The sequence below is a fragment of the Sus scrofa genome, chromosome 1 (assembly GCF_054392235.1).
Source record: "Sus scrofa isolate SSC_HxYL_T2T_F1_AM1 chromosome 1, Sscrofa_HxYL_maternal_Yorkshire_Landrace_v2.0, whole genome shotgun sequence".
NCBI lineage: Eukaryota > Metazoa > Chordata > Mammalia > Artiodactyla > Suidae > Sus > Sus scrofa.
The window spans coordinates 146,571,683-146,587,334 of NC_139383.1; the positions used below are offsets into that span (position 1 = coordinate 146,571,683).

Genomic DNA, 15,652 nt, shown 5'->3' on the forward strand with positions numbered 1-15,652 from the left:
CTGTGGCTGTGGTACAGGCCAGCAGCTGCAGCACTGATTTGACCCCTAGCCTGGGAACTTCCATATGCTGCAAGTGGGGCCCTAAAAAGTGGAAAGAAAAAAAAAAGGCCAATAAGGACCCTCTCAAAAAAAGACTGAACTTAAAAATCAGCATGAATTCACCAAGACCAGAGGAAATAAACTGGCCTCACTCCCTTATCTGAGTGTTCTAGGCTAATGTTAGGAAAATAAGTAAACATAAGTCATTTTAATTTCAACAGCACAGATTTCCCTCCATTCTTAACTGTAGGCATGCATTTCATAAAGTCTCCTAACTTACATTTTATGAACATCTCTTGAAATCTCCAGAAATGTATTCTAAATAATGGGTTGTGTGTGTGTGTTGTGGTATAATAATTGCACAATTTTTTTAAAAGGTGTTTTTTTAATTATTTGAATTGAAAATAAGGAATGAACACTTCCAGAACTTCAAATGATATTAACTACATAGCCAGAAGGAAAAGTTAATATAACTGGATGAAACTCTTCAAACAAGCAAAGTTTTCTTAGATTTAACACCAAAAGCACAAGCAACAAAATAACAAAATATAAACTGGATATCACAAAAATTTTAAACTTTTGGGTTTCTAAGTTCACCATCAAGAAAGTAAAAAGATAACCCACAGAATAAAAAAGTTCTTGTAAATCATATCTCTGATAAGGGGCTTGTATCTAGAATATGTAAAGAATGCTTACAACTCAATAATAATTAGTAGACAAATAACCCAATGTAAAAGTGGGCAAAGAATCTCAATACATAATTCTCCAAAGCAGATATTTAAATCAACTGGCCAATGAACACTTGAAAAAATGTTCAACTTCTTTAGTCATCAGGAAAATGCAAATCAAAACCACAATGACTCCTTGACATTGGTCTTGGATGATGATTTTTTTGGACTTGACACCAAAAGCAAAGGCAACAAAAGCAAAAACAAACAAGTGGGGCTACATCAAACTAAAAACTTCTACACAGCTAAGAAAACCATCAACAAAACAAAGGGGCAACCTTAAGGATAGGAGAAAATATTTACAGGTCATATACTTGATAAATGGTTAAAATCCAAAACATATAAAGAACTCACAAATCGACAGCAAAAGGCGGGGGGGGGGGGAGACAGAGGATCTATGTGATATTGTGATTTATAATAAGAAATACATATATTTGGTCTTCCTCCCACTTCTGGCTCAGTGCTCCTAAAACCCTAGGAATTTCTGAATTGATCGAGAGCAAAGAAGGTGACTCTTGTTATGTTAAGCGACGTTTGGACTCATGTTAGGATGGGGGCTGGTTGCCAAGAGAACCAATCATGAGATTGGAGGGTTGGCATTTTCAGTCCCACCCCTCCTTTCCAACCTTTGAAAAGGGAAGCGGCCCTGGAGGTTGGACCAGTTGCCAATCAATGATTTTACCAATCAGGGCTATGTAATGAACCTCCATAAAAACCCCAAAGAACAGGGTTCGGAGAGCTCAGGTTGGCATGCACCTCATGGAGGTGCACCTGGACGGGGTGTGGATGCTCCATGCATTCCCCACAACTTGACCCCTCCATCTCTTTCATTTGGTTGCTCCTGAGTTATATCCTTTTATAATAAACCAGTAATCCAATATGTAAAATATTTCTCTGAGCTCTGCCAGTCACCCTAGCAAATTAATCTAATCCAAGGAGGGAGTCACAGGAAACTCTGTTTATAGCCAGTTGGTCAGAAATACAGGTAACAAGCTGGGCTAGAGACAGGGGAGTCTTGTAGGACTGATCCTTTAACCTATGGAAGCTGATCAGGTAGTTGAATTGAGTTGAATGGTAGGACAGTCAGCTGGCGTCTGGAGAATTATTTGGTGCTATTAAAAAAACAGCCCCTTCAACACATTGGAAATTCAATCTCAGAACACATTTAATCTGAGTAGACATTTTTTCAAAAATGACATACAGATGGTGAGCAGGTATATGAAAAAATACTCAACATCACTAGTCATCAGGAAAATACAAACCAAACCACAATAAAATATCACTTCATATCTATTAGAGAAGTTATTATCAAAAAGACAAGAGAGGAGTTCCCTGGAGGCTTACTGGTTAAGGACTTGGTTTTGTGATCATTAAGGCTCAGGTCACTGCTGTGGTATGGGTTCGATCCCTGGCCCAGAAACTTCCACATGCTGTGTGGGCATGGCCAAAAAAAAAGAAAAAAGACAAATGTTGGTGAGGATGTGGAGAAAAGGGAACTTTTATGCACTGTTGGTAGAAATGTAAACTGGTACAACCATTATGAAAAGCAGTATGGAAGTTCCTCAAAAGTTTTTAAATAGAACCATGCCACGATTCAGCAATCCTACTTCTAGGTATTTATCCAAAGAAAACAAAAACACTAACTTGAAAAGATATACGCATATACATCCACACAAAAATCTGTACATGAATTTTCACAGCAGCATTATTCATAATGACCAAAAGGCAGAAACAACCCAAACATCCATTAATAGATAAATAAACAAAATTTGGAGTTCCCGTCGTGGCGCAGTGGTTAACGAATCCAACTAGGAACCATGAGGTTGCAGGTTCGGTCCCTGCCCTTGCTCAGTGGGTTAACGATCCGGCGTTGCCGTGAGCTGTGGTGTAGGTTGCAGACGCGGCTTGGATCCCGCGTTGCTGTGGCTCTGGTGTAGGCCGGTGGCTACAGCTCCGATTCAACCCCTAGCCTGGGAACCTCCATATGCCGCGGGAGCGGCCCAAGAAATAGCAACAACAACAATAACAAAAAGACAAAAAGACAAAAAATAAAAAAAAAAATTTAAAAAAATAAAAATAAATAAAAATAAAATTAAAAAAATAAAAAAATAAACAAAATGTGCTAAACCCATACAATGGAATAGTATTCAGCCATAAAAATAAATGAAATACTGAAACATACTACAAAACAGATGATCTATGAAGGCAGACATATAAAGGCAATCATATATTACATGATTCCATTCACAGGAAATGTTCAGAATAGGTAAATCCACAGAGAAAGAAAAGAGCCTAAGGCTGAGGAGAACAGAGGAGTGGAGTTGGTTTCTTTTAGGGGTAATGAAAATTAAGTGTGCACAACTCTGTGAATATCTAAAAACCACTGACTTGCATGCTTCAAATGGGTAATTGCATGTTATGTGAATTACATTCCAATAAGTCTGTTTACTTACACAGATAAAATGGGAATAAAAGTAGTCCATCTTGTGGGTTCAGAACAACTACATGAATTTGGAGGATGGAACCATGTCTTAATAATAAGTCTGTGTTGGGAGTTCCCGTTGTGGCGCAGCAGAAATGAATCCGACTAGGAATGAGGTTGTGGGTTTGATCCCTGGCCTTGCTCAGTGGGTTAAGGATCCTGCGTTGCTATGAGCTGTGGTGTAGGCCAGAGGCAACAGCTCCAATTAGCCCCCTAGCCTGGGAACCTCCATGTGCCACGGGTGCGGCTCTAGAAAAGACAAAAAAAAAAAAAGAAGACGAAGAATGTTCTGGAGTTCCTGCTGTGCCTTAGCAGGTTAAGGAACTGATGTCTCTGTGAGGATGCAGGTTCGATCCTTGGCTTCACTCAGTCATACGGTTGCGATGGCTGTGGCTCAGGCTGTAGCTACAGCTCTGATTTGACCCCTGGCCTGGGAACTTCCATGTGCCACAGGTGCAGGCACAAAAAAGAAAAAGAAAGAAAGAAAGAAAGAAGAAGAATGTTCTAATAGAGCTATCCCAGAGCAGAATAGGCTCCCCCAGGGTATAGAGGCCCCCGACCAGAAGCCGGTGCCCTAGACACAACCATCCTGATTCTGACACATTCAGACACCACCTTCTTACCCCATCATGAAAGAAGCATCATTGCTATGATTATAAAAATAAACCTTACAATGACAAATCTTTCAATTCTAGCTAAGGGTGCACATCTAGGAGACTTATTTTCTTCCTTTCTTTTCTTTTTCTTTTTCTTTCTTCCTTTCTTTCTTAAATGAGATTAACAAGTGTTAGATACACATTAAAGGCATATTAGTAGGAAATAAACTCTTTCCTTGATATATTTAATATTGAAATAAAATGCAAAAGATCATTCTTTCTCTCCTTCTGAAATTTGGTTGTGCCACCTAAAATCATCTTGGAAAGCACCAGGCCTAATGATCTAAACACCCTTTCAACTGTGAGCTTCTGGACCCCTGCATCCCTTCTCTCAAGATAAATAGCCCTAGTTTCCTCAAGCCTTGTTCAAATGGTTTCAAGCCCTCTCATCCCCCCGGTTGCTCTCCATGGATAAGCATCAGTTTGTTTCAGCTGCGGCCTGAGCAGCAGCACAGAGAACGGAGCCATAATTGAGCTGGAACATTATCCTTCCATTATCACAGCCCCAGGTCAGGTCTGCTTTCCAGCAGCCCACTTCAATGCCTGGGCTCACTGTGCTTCTGAGGAAGAGCATAGCCACCTGTTCCTTTTAATCCATGTGGTGTAGAGGCATGTGCTCCCCAGCCCATCCTTGATCTCTGGCTGCTTTTGGATGGACTGCATGACATTTATCCAACAAGGCAGTTTTGGGTTAGCAAAAAGAACAATGGTCTTATAATTAGAGTGGTGCAAAAACAGACTAGATTGCCCTAGTGTGATGTGGCCTTCCTCTCCGTGAGGTGTGCGAACAGAATCCATCAGGGAGGTAATTCTGCTGCTGAGTTTGGCCAGCAGTTGACAAGAAGGCCTCCCATTCTGAAACCCTGTGCTACTGTGACACAACACTCAAAGACAGAGAAGAACGCACCAAGGTACACCATGACAGAAGAATACCGAGTCCATGCCTATGCTCTCCCATAGATGCTTTAAAGTATCGGCTTTTCTGCCACAAAATCATTTAATTCTCACAACCACCTTGGGAAGATGCTAAGATGGCTCCATTTTGCAAATGACCAAACTGAGGCTCAGAGAGGCCAAATCACTTATGTGGGTCGCCTGGTCCATTGGCAGGGCCAGGATGCCAAGTCTGCGGGATCTGATGCCCAAGTCCTGGTTCACCTTATTCAACTCTGCAGCTCCCAAGAAGAAACGAGAAAAGCCAGAGGCCATGAGTGGATGGGAATGTGGGATGCTGGGATAAGCATCTTAATTTAATATAGGAGATAAGAAAAGATAACTTTCTTGATGAGAGGAGTTTTTTCTTTAATCTATGTAAACACTTGAGATCAATTAATAATTTTAAAATAAGATGAAGAGCAAAACAAGGGGAAATAAATGAAAGATAAAGCCCTGGGGAGATACAGAGGCAACTAAGGAACGGAAGCTCTCAGCAGCCTTTGGCTGTGTCCCCTTGGTGACATAAACCAGCCTCCGATTAGAGGAACAGTCAAGCATGAGCCCCGCAGGGAGCAGCCAGAATAAGGGCACGTGTTTCTCAAACCACCTTCATGGAAAGCACATCCCCAATTCCTTGCAGAGGAAAGCTGGAAAGCTGTGTTCCAGGCATATCTCGTTTCACTGCATTTCACTTCAATGCATTTTTTTTTTTCAAACAAATTGAAGGTTTGTGGCAAACCAACAACAGTGTCATTTTTCCAACAACAAGTGCACACTTTATGTCTTTGAGTCACATTTTGGTCATTCTTGCACTGTTTCAAACTATTATTATACTGCTAAAATTATTATGATATTTGTTATGATGATCTGTGATCAGTGATTTTTTGATGTTACTATCACAAGAAGATTACAATGACTCAATGAAGGTTCAGATGATGGTCAGCTTTTTTTTTTTAGCAATAAAGTATTTCTCATTAAGGTCCGTACACTGTTTTGTTAGGCACCATGCTATCGCACACTTAAGAGACTACAGTATGGTGTAAGCATAACTTTTCTATGCTCTGGGAAACCAAAAAATTCATGTGATTTGCTTTATTGCAATATTCACTTTACCGCAGTGGTCTGGAACCTCCACAACATCTCCGAGGTTTGCCTGCACTCATATCCTCACAGCAGGCCATTAACTGCTTGCCACAGGGGAATTCACAACTCCAGGATGTTTTTCATTCACTCACAGGGTTATCAGAAGTTACCATGATTCAACCAGTTTATCAATAATTAACTCATACACAGGCTTATCAAACATCTCTGATCCCTTTAGCTTCCATCTAACCACACAGACACACAGACACACACACACACGCACAGAGGCCTTCACAAATATAACTGCTGGAGGAAGATGACAAAGGAACAGGGGATCATCTTCTCAATGGTCCCAGCAAAGCACAGGTGTGGCACATGTGTCAAAGCCATCAGGAGCCTCTATGGTACTGTCGGCTGCTTCAGGGTCCACATACTTCAAGCTACAGGAGATGAATTTATGGGAGTTCCTGTTGTGGCTCAGTGGTTATGAACCCGAGGATCCACGAGGGCGCAGGTTCAATCCTTGGCCTCACTCAGTAGGTTGAGAATCCGGCATTGCTATAAGCTGTGGTGTTAAGTCAAAGACATGGCTCGGATCCTGCCTTGCTGTGGCTGTGGTGTAGGCCAGCAGCTGCCGTTCCAATTCAACCCCTAGCCTGGGAACTTCCAGACAGCCAGACAGCCCTAAAAAGCAAAATAATAAAATAAAAAATAAAAGGAGAGAGACAGGAAAAAAAAAAAGACATGCATTTATGTATTGTGCCTGCTTCAAAATACCAGATAAAAGGGCATGAGGTGTGGACAATACCTATGCACTTTTTGGAAATCACCCAAAGTTGCCACAACCACCATAGGTCCCCAGTAGCAGGAAAACACTTGGAAATTTTATTTATAAAACACAGCTAAATATAAAGAAAGGTCCGGAGTGAGATTTCTTGGAGCTTATGAATATTTATGATAATACATTCTTGAAAACAACCAAGAAATTAAGTACAATAGAAATAGGAAACAGATTTTAAGAGTCAGTCATATGTTTACATTATGCAAATTGTAGCTAAAGACCTATAATCAGAATACTGTTAAATGCCAAAAAGAGGCAGAGGGGAGGGCTGCTGATATTTGGACATTTTCTTAAAATTGGCAAATGATATTTTCAGAGTTTTTTTGACAATCTGTTCCCTGAGGAATGCCTGTGGGCACATCCTGTTCCTTTCACTAACCTGGTGCTAGAGTCACAAATTCGAGGCAATGTCAGAGGCCTGGGGTTATCACAGCCCCTTTGTTCAACCATGGCTTGGCCAGACAGTAATAGGAGATGTCCCAAACCTTGACCAGAAAGCTCTCACACATCGCTCAGCCACTCCCAGCCTTGGAGCAATGGGGAGGTGTTGCCGATGTGCCCCAAACTCCCAGACAGTTGGCTTAGCACACTCAGGTCTCAGGATAAGCAGCAGGAGAGGCATTAACAACAGTCTGTGTGCTGAATAATGTCCCCTGGTCAAAGGATGTCACCATGGGATTTGTGCACCCAATGAGCAGGGCATCCTCAGACTACAAACCCCAGACGGACCACAGAGTGAAAGGCAAAAGTCCATCTTCAGGGGAGCCAGAGAGCCGACAGAGACCCCTTTGCAAATTGCAGTTAAAGACCTATAACCCCAAACTTTCACCAGACACCAAATTATTGAAAAGGGGCTGGATGTCCCATTGTGGCGCAGCAGAAACAAGTCCGACTAGGAGCCATGAGGCTGCAGGTTTGATCCCTGGTCTCACTCAGTGGGTTAAGGATCCGGCATTGCCATGAGCTGTGGTGTAGGTCACAGACATGGGTCGGATCTGGCGTTGCTGTGGCTGTGGCAGAGGCCAGCTGCTACAGCTCTGATTTGACCCCTAGCCTGAGAACCTCCATATGCCACAGGTACAGCCCTAAAAAGCAAAAGAAAGAAAGAAAGAAAGAAAGAGAGAGAGAGAGAGAGAGAGGGAGGGAGGGAGGGAGGGAGGAAGGAGGGAAGAAGGGACGGAAGGAAAGAAAAGGGGATAGCTCACTGAGAGTGGGTTTGTTTTTTTCATTTCTTATTAGGAAAGCAATACATGGGAATTGCAGGAAATCTGTAAAACACAGAAAAGTATAATAAAGGGAGAAAAATTTCTAAATTGGATTGAATTTAATTTGGGAATCCCTTGAATTTAAATTGGGAGGGGTGGGGGACTTTGCTTACAGCTCACTGGTGGCCTGGGCTCCAGGTGGGCTGACAGGCTGGAACCCTTCTCTCTCATCACACCTCACACTGCTTACTGCCACTAGTCCCAGACCCTTACCCTGTATGCAACTGGGGCCCTCCACACTCCTCACAGCACTCACTCCCAGAAGGTGAAACTGGTCACAAACAGACTCCTCATAATGCAGAGGAAGAATAAATAAGTTACAGATTACATAAATGTCACCATCAGAAACAAAACCCCACCAGATCATCACCTTGCACTGTGTGGTCCTGCACTGTGTGGCCCTGGACAAATTGCTTGGCCATTAGTGGCCTCATTTCCTCATCTGTCCAGCAGGGATAAGAATGGTCCCTGTGCGTCAAAGGGCTGTGATGACACTCCAGTGAAAGGGCTCCACCCTGTGCACGCAACCCCTACATGTTATTAATAAGAACAGCCAATGCTACCCTCAAAAGCAGCTCTGAATACTGTCACTGTGGACAAGTGCTTAGTGTCTTTAAAACAGAAATCAATGCATGTGTCTATAAACAGAAATCACAATGCCTTACTGGATCTCTAAAAGCTGGAGATAAAGCAGTTCTGCCTTAATGTTCTTCCAAGCCCAGCCTAAAAGTACAACCATCATTTCTGAGCTATTTGGCTCCTTCAGTTGTAAAAAATTAAATAAAAATCCTTGTTTATTAAATTCATTAATAGCTACTAGAGTTCCCATCGTGGCTCAGCGGAAATGAATCTGACTAGCATTCATGAGGACTCACTCAGTGGGTTAAGGATCCAGCATTGCCACGAGCTGTGGCGTAGGCCAGCAGCTCCAGCTCCAATCTGATCCCTAGCCTGGGAACCTCCATATGCCGCAGGTGCAGCCCTAAAATAAAAGACCAAAAAAAAAAAAAACCACAACACATTAATAGCTACCAACCTGTCTTTGTGTCCTGGGGATTAACCAAGACCAAGATTTTATGCCGAGGTTCATCACGGTGCACAGTGCAAAAGCGAACAGATGATGCATCAAGTTTCACCTGAAAAAATAATAAAATCACCATTTTGTTCTGTCATCATCATGAGGGCACAAGAAACTGCTTAACAATTAATGAGCACGGTATTCCCTGGAAAAGGTTAATTTGACAGGATGGAGGCAATGAAAATGGAAACCTTACCCACTCTGAGCTATACCCAAGGGCAATCCGGCAAAGGCCCTTCCTCTGACTCCCACTCAGCAAACTCTCGCTTCCCCTCACTCGCCTTCCATCTCCTCAAGTAATGACTAAACGCTTCCTCTGCTGATGCCCTTGCAGCCTCTCCTTCCACTCTCTTTCTGCCCCAGCAGCCTTATCCACCTGAATCCCCCAGGCCTCTGCCTGCAAAAGCAGAAGACCACATCCCAACCTTGGCCCCACCTGCCAAGCCGGCCTCGACTGTCCTCCTGCAGCCATTCTCTGCAAACTCTGGGCCAGCCTGTGTCCACCCACGATGCCACTCAGGTGGCTTGTGCCCTGGCTCAGGTCCCTACAGGCTCAGCCCTGGCTCTGAGTCAGCCCCAGGGAGGACATCTTCGGTGTCGGCACCTGTTTGCCCACGAACGTGGGGGATACAGGCAGCACGTGCGAGCCTCTGACGCTGGGGCTGCCCCAGAGTCTTCCCTCAAGCGCCCACATTCCCAGTCCTCTTCCCGGCCATCAAATCCACTGCTCTCAGCTCCCAACGCAAAAGGTCAACATGTTCCACTGCAAAGCGTGGCGTGAACACCAAGCAAAGCAGGCAGGTTGCTTGGAGAAGTTTACAGCAGGCCTCCATGGTTTCAGAGAATTGTTTCTTAACCGACTGTAAACATCTTGGTGCCTCCCCGTCTTCAAGTCACCTTGAGGAAGGGTCACCAAGCTGGCCTTCCAAGGTGGTTATATGAAGTATGGTTCACTCATCAGATGGCCATTACAAGGCCACTAAAAACAATACGTACAGGGACTTCCTGTCATGGCTCATCTGCAACAAACCTCACTAGTATCCATGAGGATGTGAGTTCAATCCCTGGCCTCATTAAGTGGGTCAAGGATCTGGTGTTGCCAGTGAACTTCGGTGTAGGTCAAAGACACAGCTCGGATCCCAGGTTGCTGTGGCTGTGGCACAGGCCGGCAGCTGCAGTGCTGATTCAACTCCTAGCCTGGGAACTTCCATATACCGCAGGTGTGGCCCTAAAAAGCAAAAAACAAACAAACAAAAAAACCATATTTACAAAGCATTGTTTCAACATAGAAAGAGGCTTATTACAGATAATATTGTATTCCAAGAGATCTGGATGTTACAAAAGCAGGAGTTCCCTTCATGGTGCAGCAGTTAACCAACCCAACTAGGAGCCATGGCCTTACTCAGTAGGTTAAGGATCCAGCATTGCCATGAGCTGTGATGTAGGTCACAGACACAGCTCAGATCCCATGCTGCTGTGCCTGTGGCATTAGGCTGGCAGCTGTAGCTCCGTTTTGACCCTAACCTGAGAACTTTCATTCAGGTGCGGCCCTAAAAAGTTAAAAAAAAAAAAAAAAACCATGCCCAGAAATAAAATCCAATGGAAACATGTCAAAAAGTTCATAGGAGTTAACGTGAGTGATCTTATTTTTTCTGTCCTTAGCTATAGTTCCCAAACAGTATACAATGAGCACACATTGTTCTGTAACCAGGAAAAAAGTATGATTGTATCTTAAATATAAGACAATTTCAAGAGTGAAAACAGAGTTAATTATGAAAAGAAAAGACTGATTTCAGGAGGATGAGAGTGATGTAGCCTGATTATCCTCATCTTTTGTCTTTTTTTTGTTTGTTTAGAAAAATTTCTCTGGGTTCAAAAAGAAAAGTTAAATTTACTAAAAGCAATGAGGAGATCCACCATTATCCTAAATCAGACTATTTTGAAACCTGCTACATGGTAGGAAATTGCTATCATTTCTTAATTAATTGGTAAAATAGTAGGAAACCAAAAGATTGTTTTCAGGACTTATTTTTTTAGAAGGGGATAAGTGAAGAGGTAAGAAGTCATTTCAGCATTTCTAGCACATGAAAACAACTTAATTTTATGGAGTGGCCTGGTGGCGTAGCAGTTAGGGATTCAATGTTATCATTGCTATTGCTCAGGTTCAATCCCTGGCCCAAGAACTTTCGTATGCCACAGGAAAAGCCAAAAAAAGGGCAACTTAATTTTATTTATTTTCTTTTTATGGCCACACCTGTGTCATATGGAAGTTCCCAGGCTAGGGGTCAAATCAGAGCTGTAGCTGAGGCCTACACCACAGCCATGGCAACACTGGATCTGAGCCACATCTGTAACCTATGCTTCAGCTTGTGGCAACACCAGATCCTTAACCCACTGAGTGAGGCCAGGGATCAAATCGGCATCCTGCATCCTCACAGATGCTATGTCAGGTTCTTAACCCACTGAGCCACAACGGGAACTCCAGGCAACTTAACTTTAATAACTTTTTTTATTTAGTTTTTGCTAATAACACTAAAGTATTCACTTACTGAGCATACTATCTATTAGGGTTTTTTTAAGTAATGTAAACCATAAATAAGCATGAAATAAAAGCAAATGACTGCAACTGCATCCTAAAGTACTTCAGGGATAACTCTGGTATTTCACCACACTTCTCAGATTACCTAGAATTCCCCACACTCCCTCCAACAACCCTGCAGTCCACCAGCCTGGCAGCTCCCTCAGAGTAAGCCCTTAACCTTGACTGAGAGCTTGCTTGCCTGCTGGTTGAGCTGTCACTAGGGGGCGCTGAGAGCCTGTGAGTACAACTGCCTCTCTGGGCAGACCAGCTATGAGGAATCAATCACCCAGGAGAACCAGAGCCCTCTAGGAGTTGATTATAAACCAGCATCTCCAAAATCTCAAATCTCAAAATCTCAAAATCTCAAAATTTATATAGCCACACTATATAAATTGTACAAGTCACTGTTTTAATTAACTCTGGAACAACTTCAGTATAATGAGATAAAACCTTCTCCTCCTCATCCAGCCAGACAGCAACGATTTCTGGTATGAGCAAAATCTTCTATGTATAAAACAAGAAAATCTTGTCTCTTTCAACAGATCAGCCTCAAATCTGAAAGAAAGGTGACCAACTTAGGTACGGCACAAGTTATATATTTTTTTTATTTACTTCAGGGAGAAAAAGTTCTTAAAAATAACACAATTTTTAAATTTCATCCACAATTCCACCATCCTAAACAAATAAACAGTTTCCATTTTTCTCTGTTCTCTTCCAGTCCATATTTAAAATGCAATATTGGAAGTTCCCATTGCAGCTCAGCAGTAACAAGCCCAAATGGTGTCCATGAGGACAAGGGTTCGATCCCTGGCCTCACTCAGTGGGTTGTGGATCCAGCATTGCTGTGGCTGAGGTTGAGGCTGGCAGCTACAGCTCCCATTCAACCCCTAACCTGGGAACTTCCATATGCCATGGGTGCGGCCCTAAAAAATAAAAAAATCTTATCAGTGATAAAAATCATAATTTATATAACTTCATTCCAGGTCACAAAGTTTTCAGATGAAATCAAAACTTAGAGACTAAAGAACAGAAAATTCCTTCATTTACAAATGGGAAAACTGAAGCCACTCAGGCAATACACACAGCATCTCATTTAACCCTCATAAACACTGTATGAGGTAAACACTGAGATTTTCACACTTTCTGAGAATAGCAAGACCAGAGAGGTAATGACACATGCTCAAAATCACACAGCTATTGTGAGGATTTACAGCCTGCTGTCTGGCTGACTGCCTTGCAGAACTGGACCCTCCAGACCCCAGAATCCCAATCCAGGATTTCTTTTGCTTTTCATAGTGCTATTATTCTAGGACTCACTCCAGAAGGAATTTTTAAAAACACTCTTTCACTAACATTCTCCTTTCTAATAAGTTAGATCTTATAGAGCTCACTGGCAACAAGGAAGATCACACATACCTGCTCCCCAGTGGGAAGCGAGAAAACCTCTGGTGAGGGCCGTGCTCCTTCCCCAAGTGAGGCAGAGTAAGCCAGAGCCACTTCCCGATACCCCACAGGGTCATCTTCCAAAACATCCACTGGGTAAATGCCTGCTGGGGGAAAAAGAAGGCAAGAAATGATGTGAGCTTTACTCTTCTGTTGAAAGAAAGGTCACTTATTTCTTGAATACGAAAAGAAAAAAATCAGCCAATTGAACAACTTGTTTTAGAAATTATGGTCACCTGTTTATTTAAGAGAGCGAAAAGCAGTGCAACAGCAGGCATGAAAAGAAAATAGAAGACATTCCTGTCAGCAGGGCTGGCACCAACCCCAAGGAGATACGAAGTTCAATGTAAACTCTTTTAGGCCACTGCAGAACCCTCCTTCCACAGCCCCAAACCATCGGATGGTTTCCCAAGTATTTTCCAGTAGGGTCAGCCACCAAGGCCAAGGTACAAACAGGTACCCTGAGAGCTAATCCTAGCTACGTAGAACCTTGATGACTGTGACAAAATCCAGCATGAGTTATTCATTTGACAGCTTATATGCACTGTGAGGTTAAGATTTGCCAATCCTTTCCTTTAATTGTTCTATTATAAGAGAGGGTTTTTGTTTGTTTGTTTGTTTTGTTTTTCTGCACCCAAGCATGTGGAAGTTCTCTGGGATGAAATCCACACCCCAGTTGCAGTCTGTGCCATAGCTGTGGCAGCAACCGTGGATTCTTAACTTGCTACATCGCAAGCGAACTTCCTCATAAGAGAGTTTAAATGTACTAGTTAGTATGGATTATAAAACTACCTGTGTAATGGGCATACACAAATAAACTATTGCACAGATTAATTTGCAAGTCACCTCTTTGCTCTACGCAGCATCTCTTCCTTATCACCAAACTTTTAGAGGAAAATTATATCCTCAAAAAATCATACAAATTGAGAGCATCCAATTCAGCTTGGAGTTGGTAGCTGGTCATCCCTTGCTGGCTCATCTCTGCTTGGCACATTCCCTCAGTGGGAGGGGGCTCTGCAGCTCCTGCCCTTCTGTGGACCCCTCCTCTGATTCACCTCTGAGCCCCCTATGGTGGGGAGGGTGCCAGAGCAGCTATCTCTTCCCCCTCCTCCTCTGCCTCCTCTTCCTGTCCTCCTCCTCTGCCTCCTCCTCTACCCGCCTCGTCTTCCTCCTCCTCCTCTGCCTCCTCAAGAAAGATAAGCCTGAACATAAATACCCACTCAAATATCAGCTTCCTACTTTCTCTCAGAATCTCCAGCCCTTCTGCCAGCCACTTTTCAGGGAACAGAGACTGCCCTCAGCAGCAAAAAGTTTCATGTCTTCAGCCCACCAAGTTCGCCTATGATGAATTTGTACTGCTGTTGATGAGTTCCTGGGGGAAGTGCTCATTGAAAACAGAGGCTGTCAAGAGCAAGGGTGCACCAGGCCTCAGTCTCTGCATGAGCCTCTCCCCGTGTCCCTGACTTTCATGGTGAAAGGGTCATGGGCACACAAAGAGCTGAGTAAATACATTCTCCCACTATTCAATTTAAGTATATGAGTATGAAATCTGTACCCTAAAATGGCAACTCTAAGTGCACTGATAACAAATCTTTCAAATAAAGACATAAAGAAGTAACAGTCCATTCACTGACTGTGAACAAGTTAATGATGAAGCTGAGGAGGGTGGGCCTGTTTCTAAAAAAAATTGTGCCTCTACATAGTGGGCATATTCGGCTGCCAAGGGCACACACTTGGGGGGGGGGGGTGCGTGTATGTTTTCTCTCTCCACACACATACATTCAAGGAAGCCCAGGCTCCTTCTCACTACAATCAGCCAGGGACCCCTCAGCAACAAATCAGACACAGCCCGCAGGCTGAACCAGTATGCCCTCCTTACTCCTCACTGGGACCTCTGAGCATACAGGGCAAAGCCAGATGAATCCAAGCCAAGCCATTGGCTCCTTATTAGGGACCACTTCAAACCTGTCACTAAACCCTCAGCTTACATCACCTCTCTCCGGTCATCCTGATGCTCTCAGTTCAAGGCCTCAGCATCTTACAATAGCCTCTGGCCTCACCCCCTCTGCCTATCCTACCTCCACCTGCCACCAATTAAAATAACTGCAGCTACCAGGGGAATGCTGAGTGCTCCACACTTCCTATGTCACCAAGTCCAACCTAACTCCCATTTACAGATGAGAAAATTGAGGCCCAAAGAGAACTTGGCTGGTCAGTGGCAACACCAGGGCAGGAAGGTCTGATTTCAAAATGTATAAAACACTCAGATGATGTGAGTGACCTCATCAAAACAGTGTCCTCTGCCAAGCCTTGAAGGTCATTTACAATTCCATGCCTCCTCCCCCTGCAGCACCCCTACTCCCCAGCTCCTTCTGCTTGCCATCTTCAAGGCCCGTCTCAAACTCCAGCACACCCAAGGGCCTTTCTGGAGCCCCCAAAGACAAGGGCTCTGTGGGTCAGAGTTCTGTGTTCGAATCCAGCTAGGTCCAGAATGGGAACTGATACACCTTGGCCACCTCC

The 15,652-nt window shown here is 43.5% G+C and overlaps 1 protein-coding gene across 4 annotated transcripts in view; it reads right to left on the reverse strand.

Moving 5' to 3' along the window:
- Nucleotides 1–15,652, reverse strand: part of FAM169B (Protein) — a 98,597-nt gene that overhangs the window by 65,972 nt on the left and 16,973 nt on the right. For 2 of the 4 annotated variants that reach the window (XM_084975526.1, XM_084975518.1), the window contains exons 2-3: nucleotides 13,106–13,236; nucleotides 9,067–9,166 (exon numbers count right to left, since the gene is read on the reverse strand). Coding sequence is in view for 2 of the 4 variants with exons in the window: in XM_084975513.1 (XP_084831639.1) it covers nucleotides 9,067–9,166; nucleotides 13,106–13,239 (234 nt within the window). In the remaining 2 variants the exon portion in view is untranslated. Of the gene's footprint in view, nucleotides 1–9,066; nucleotides 9,167–13,105; nucleotides 13,240–15,652 lie in introns of all 4 variants that reach the window. The other 2 variants (XM_084975513.1, XM_005659772.4) reach the window with 1 other exon arrangement.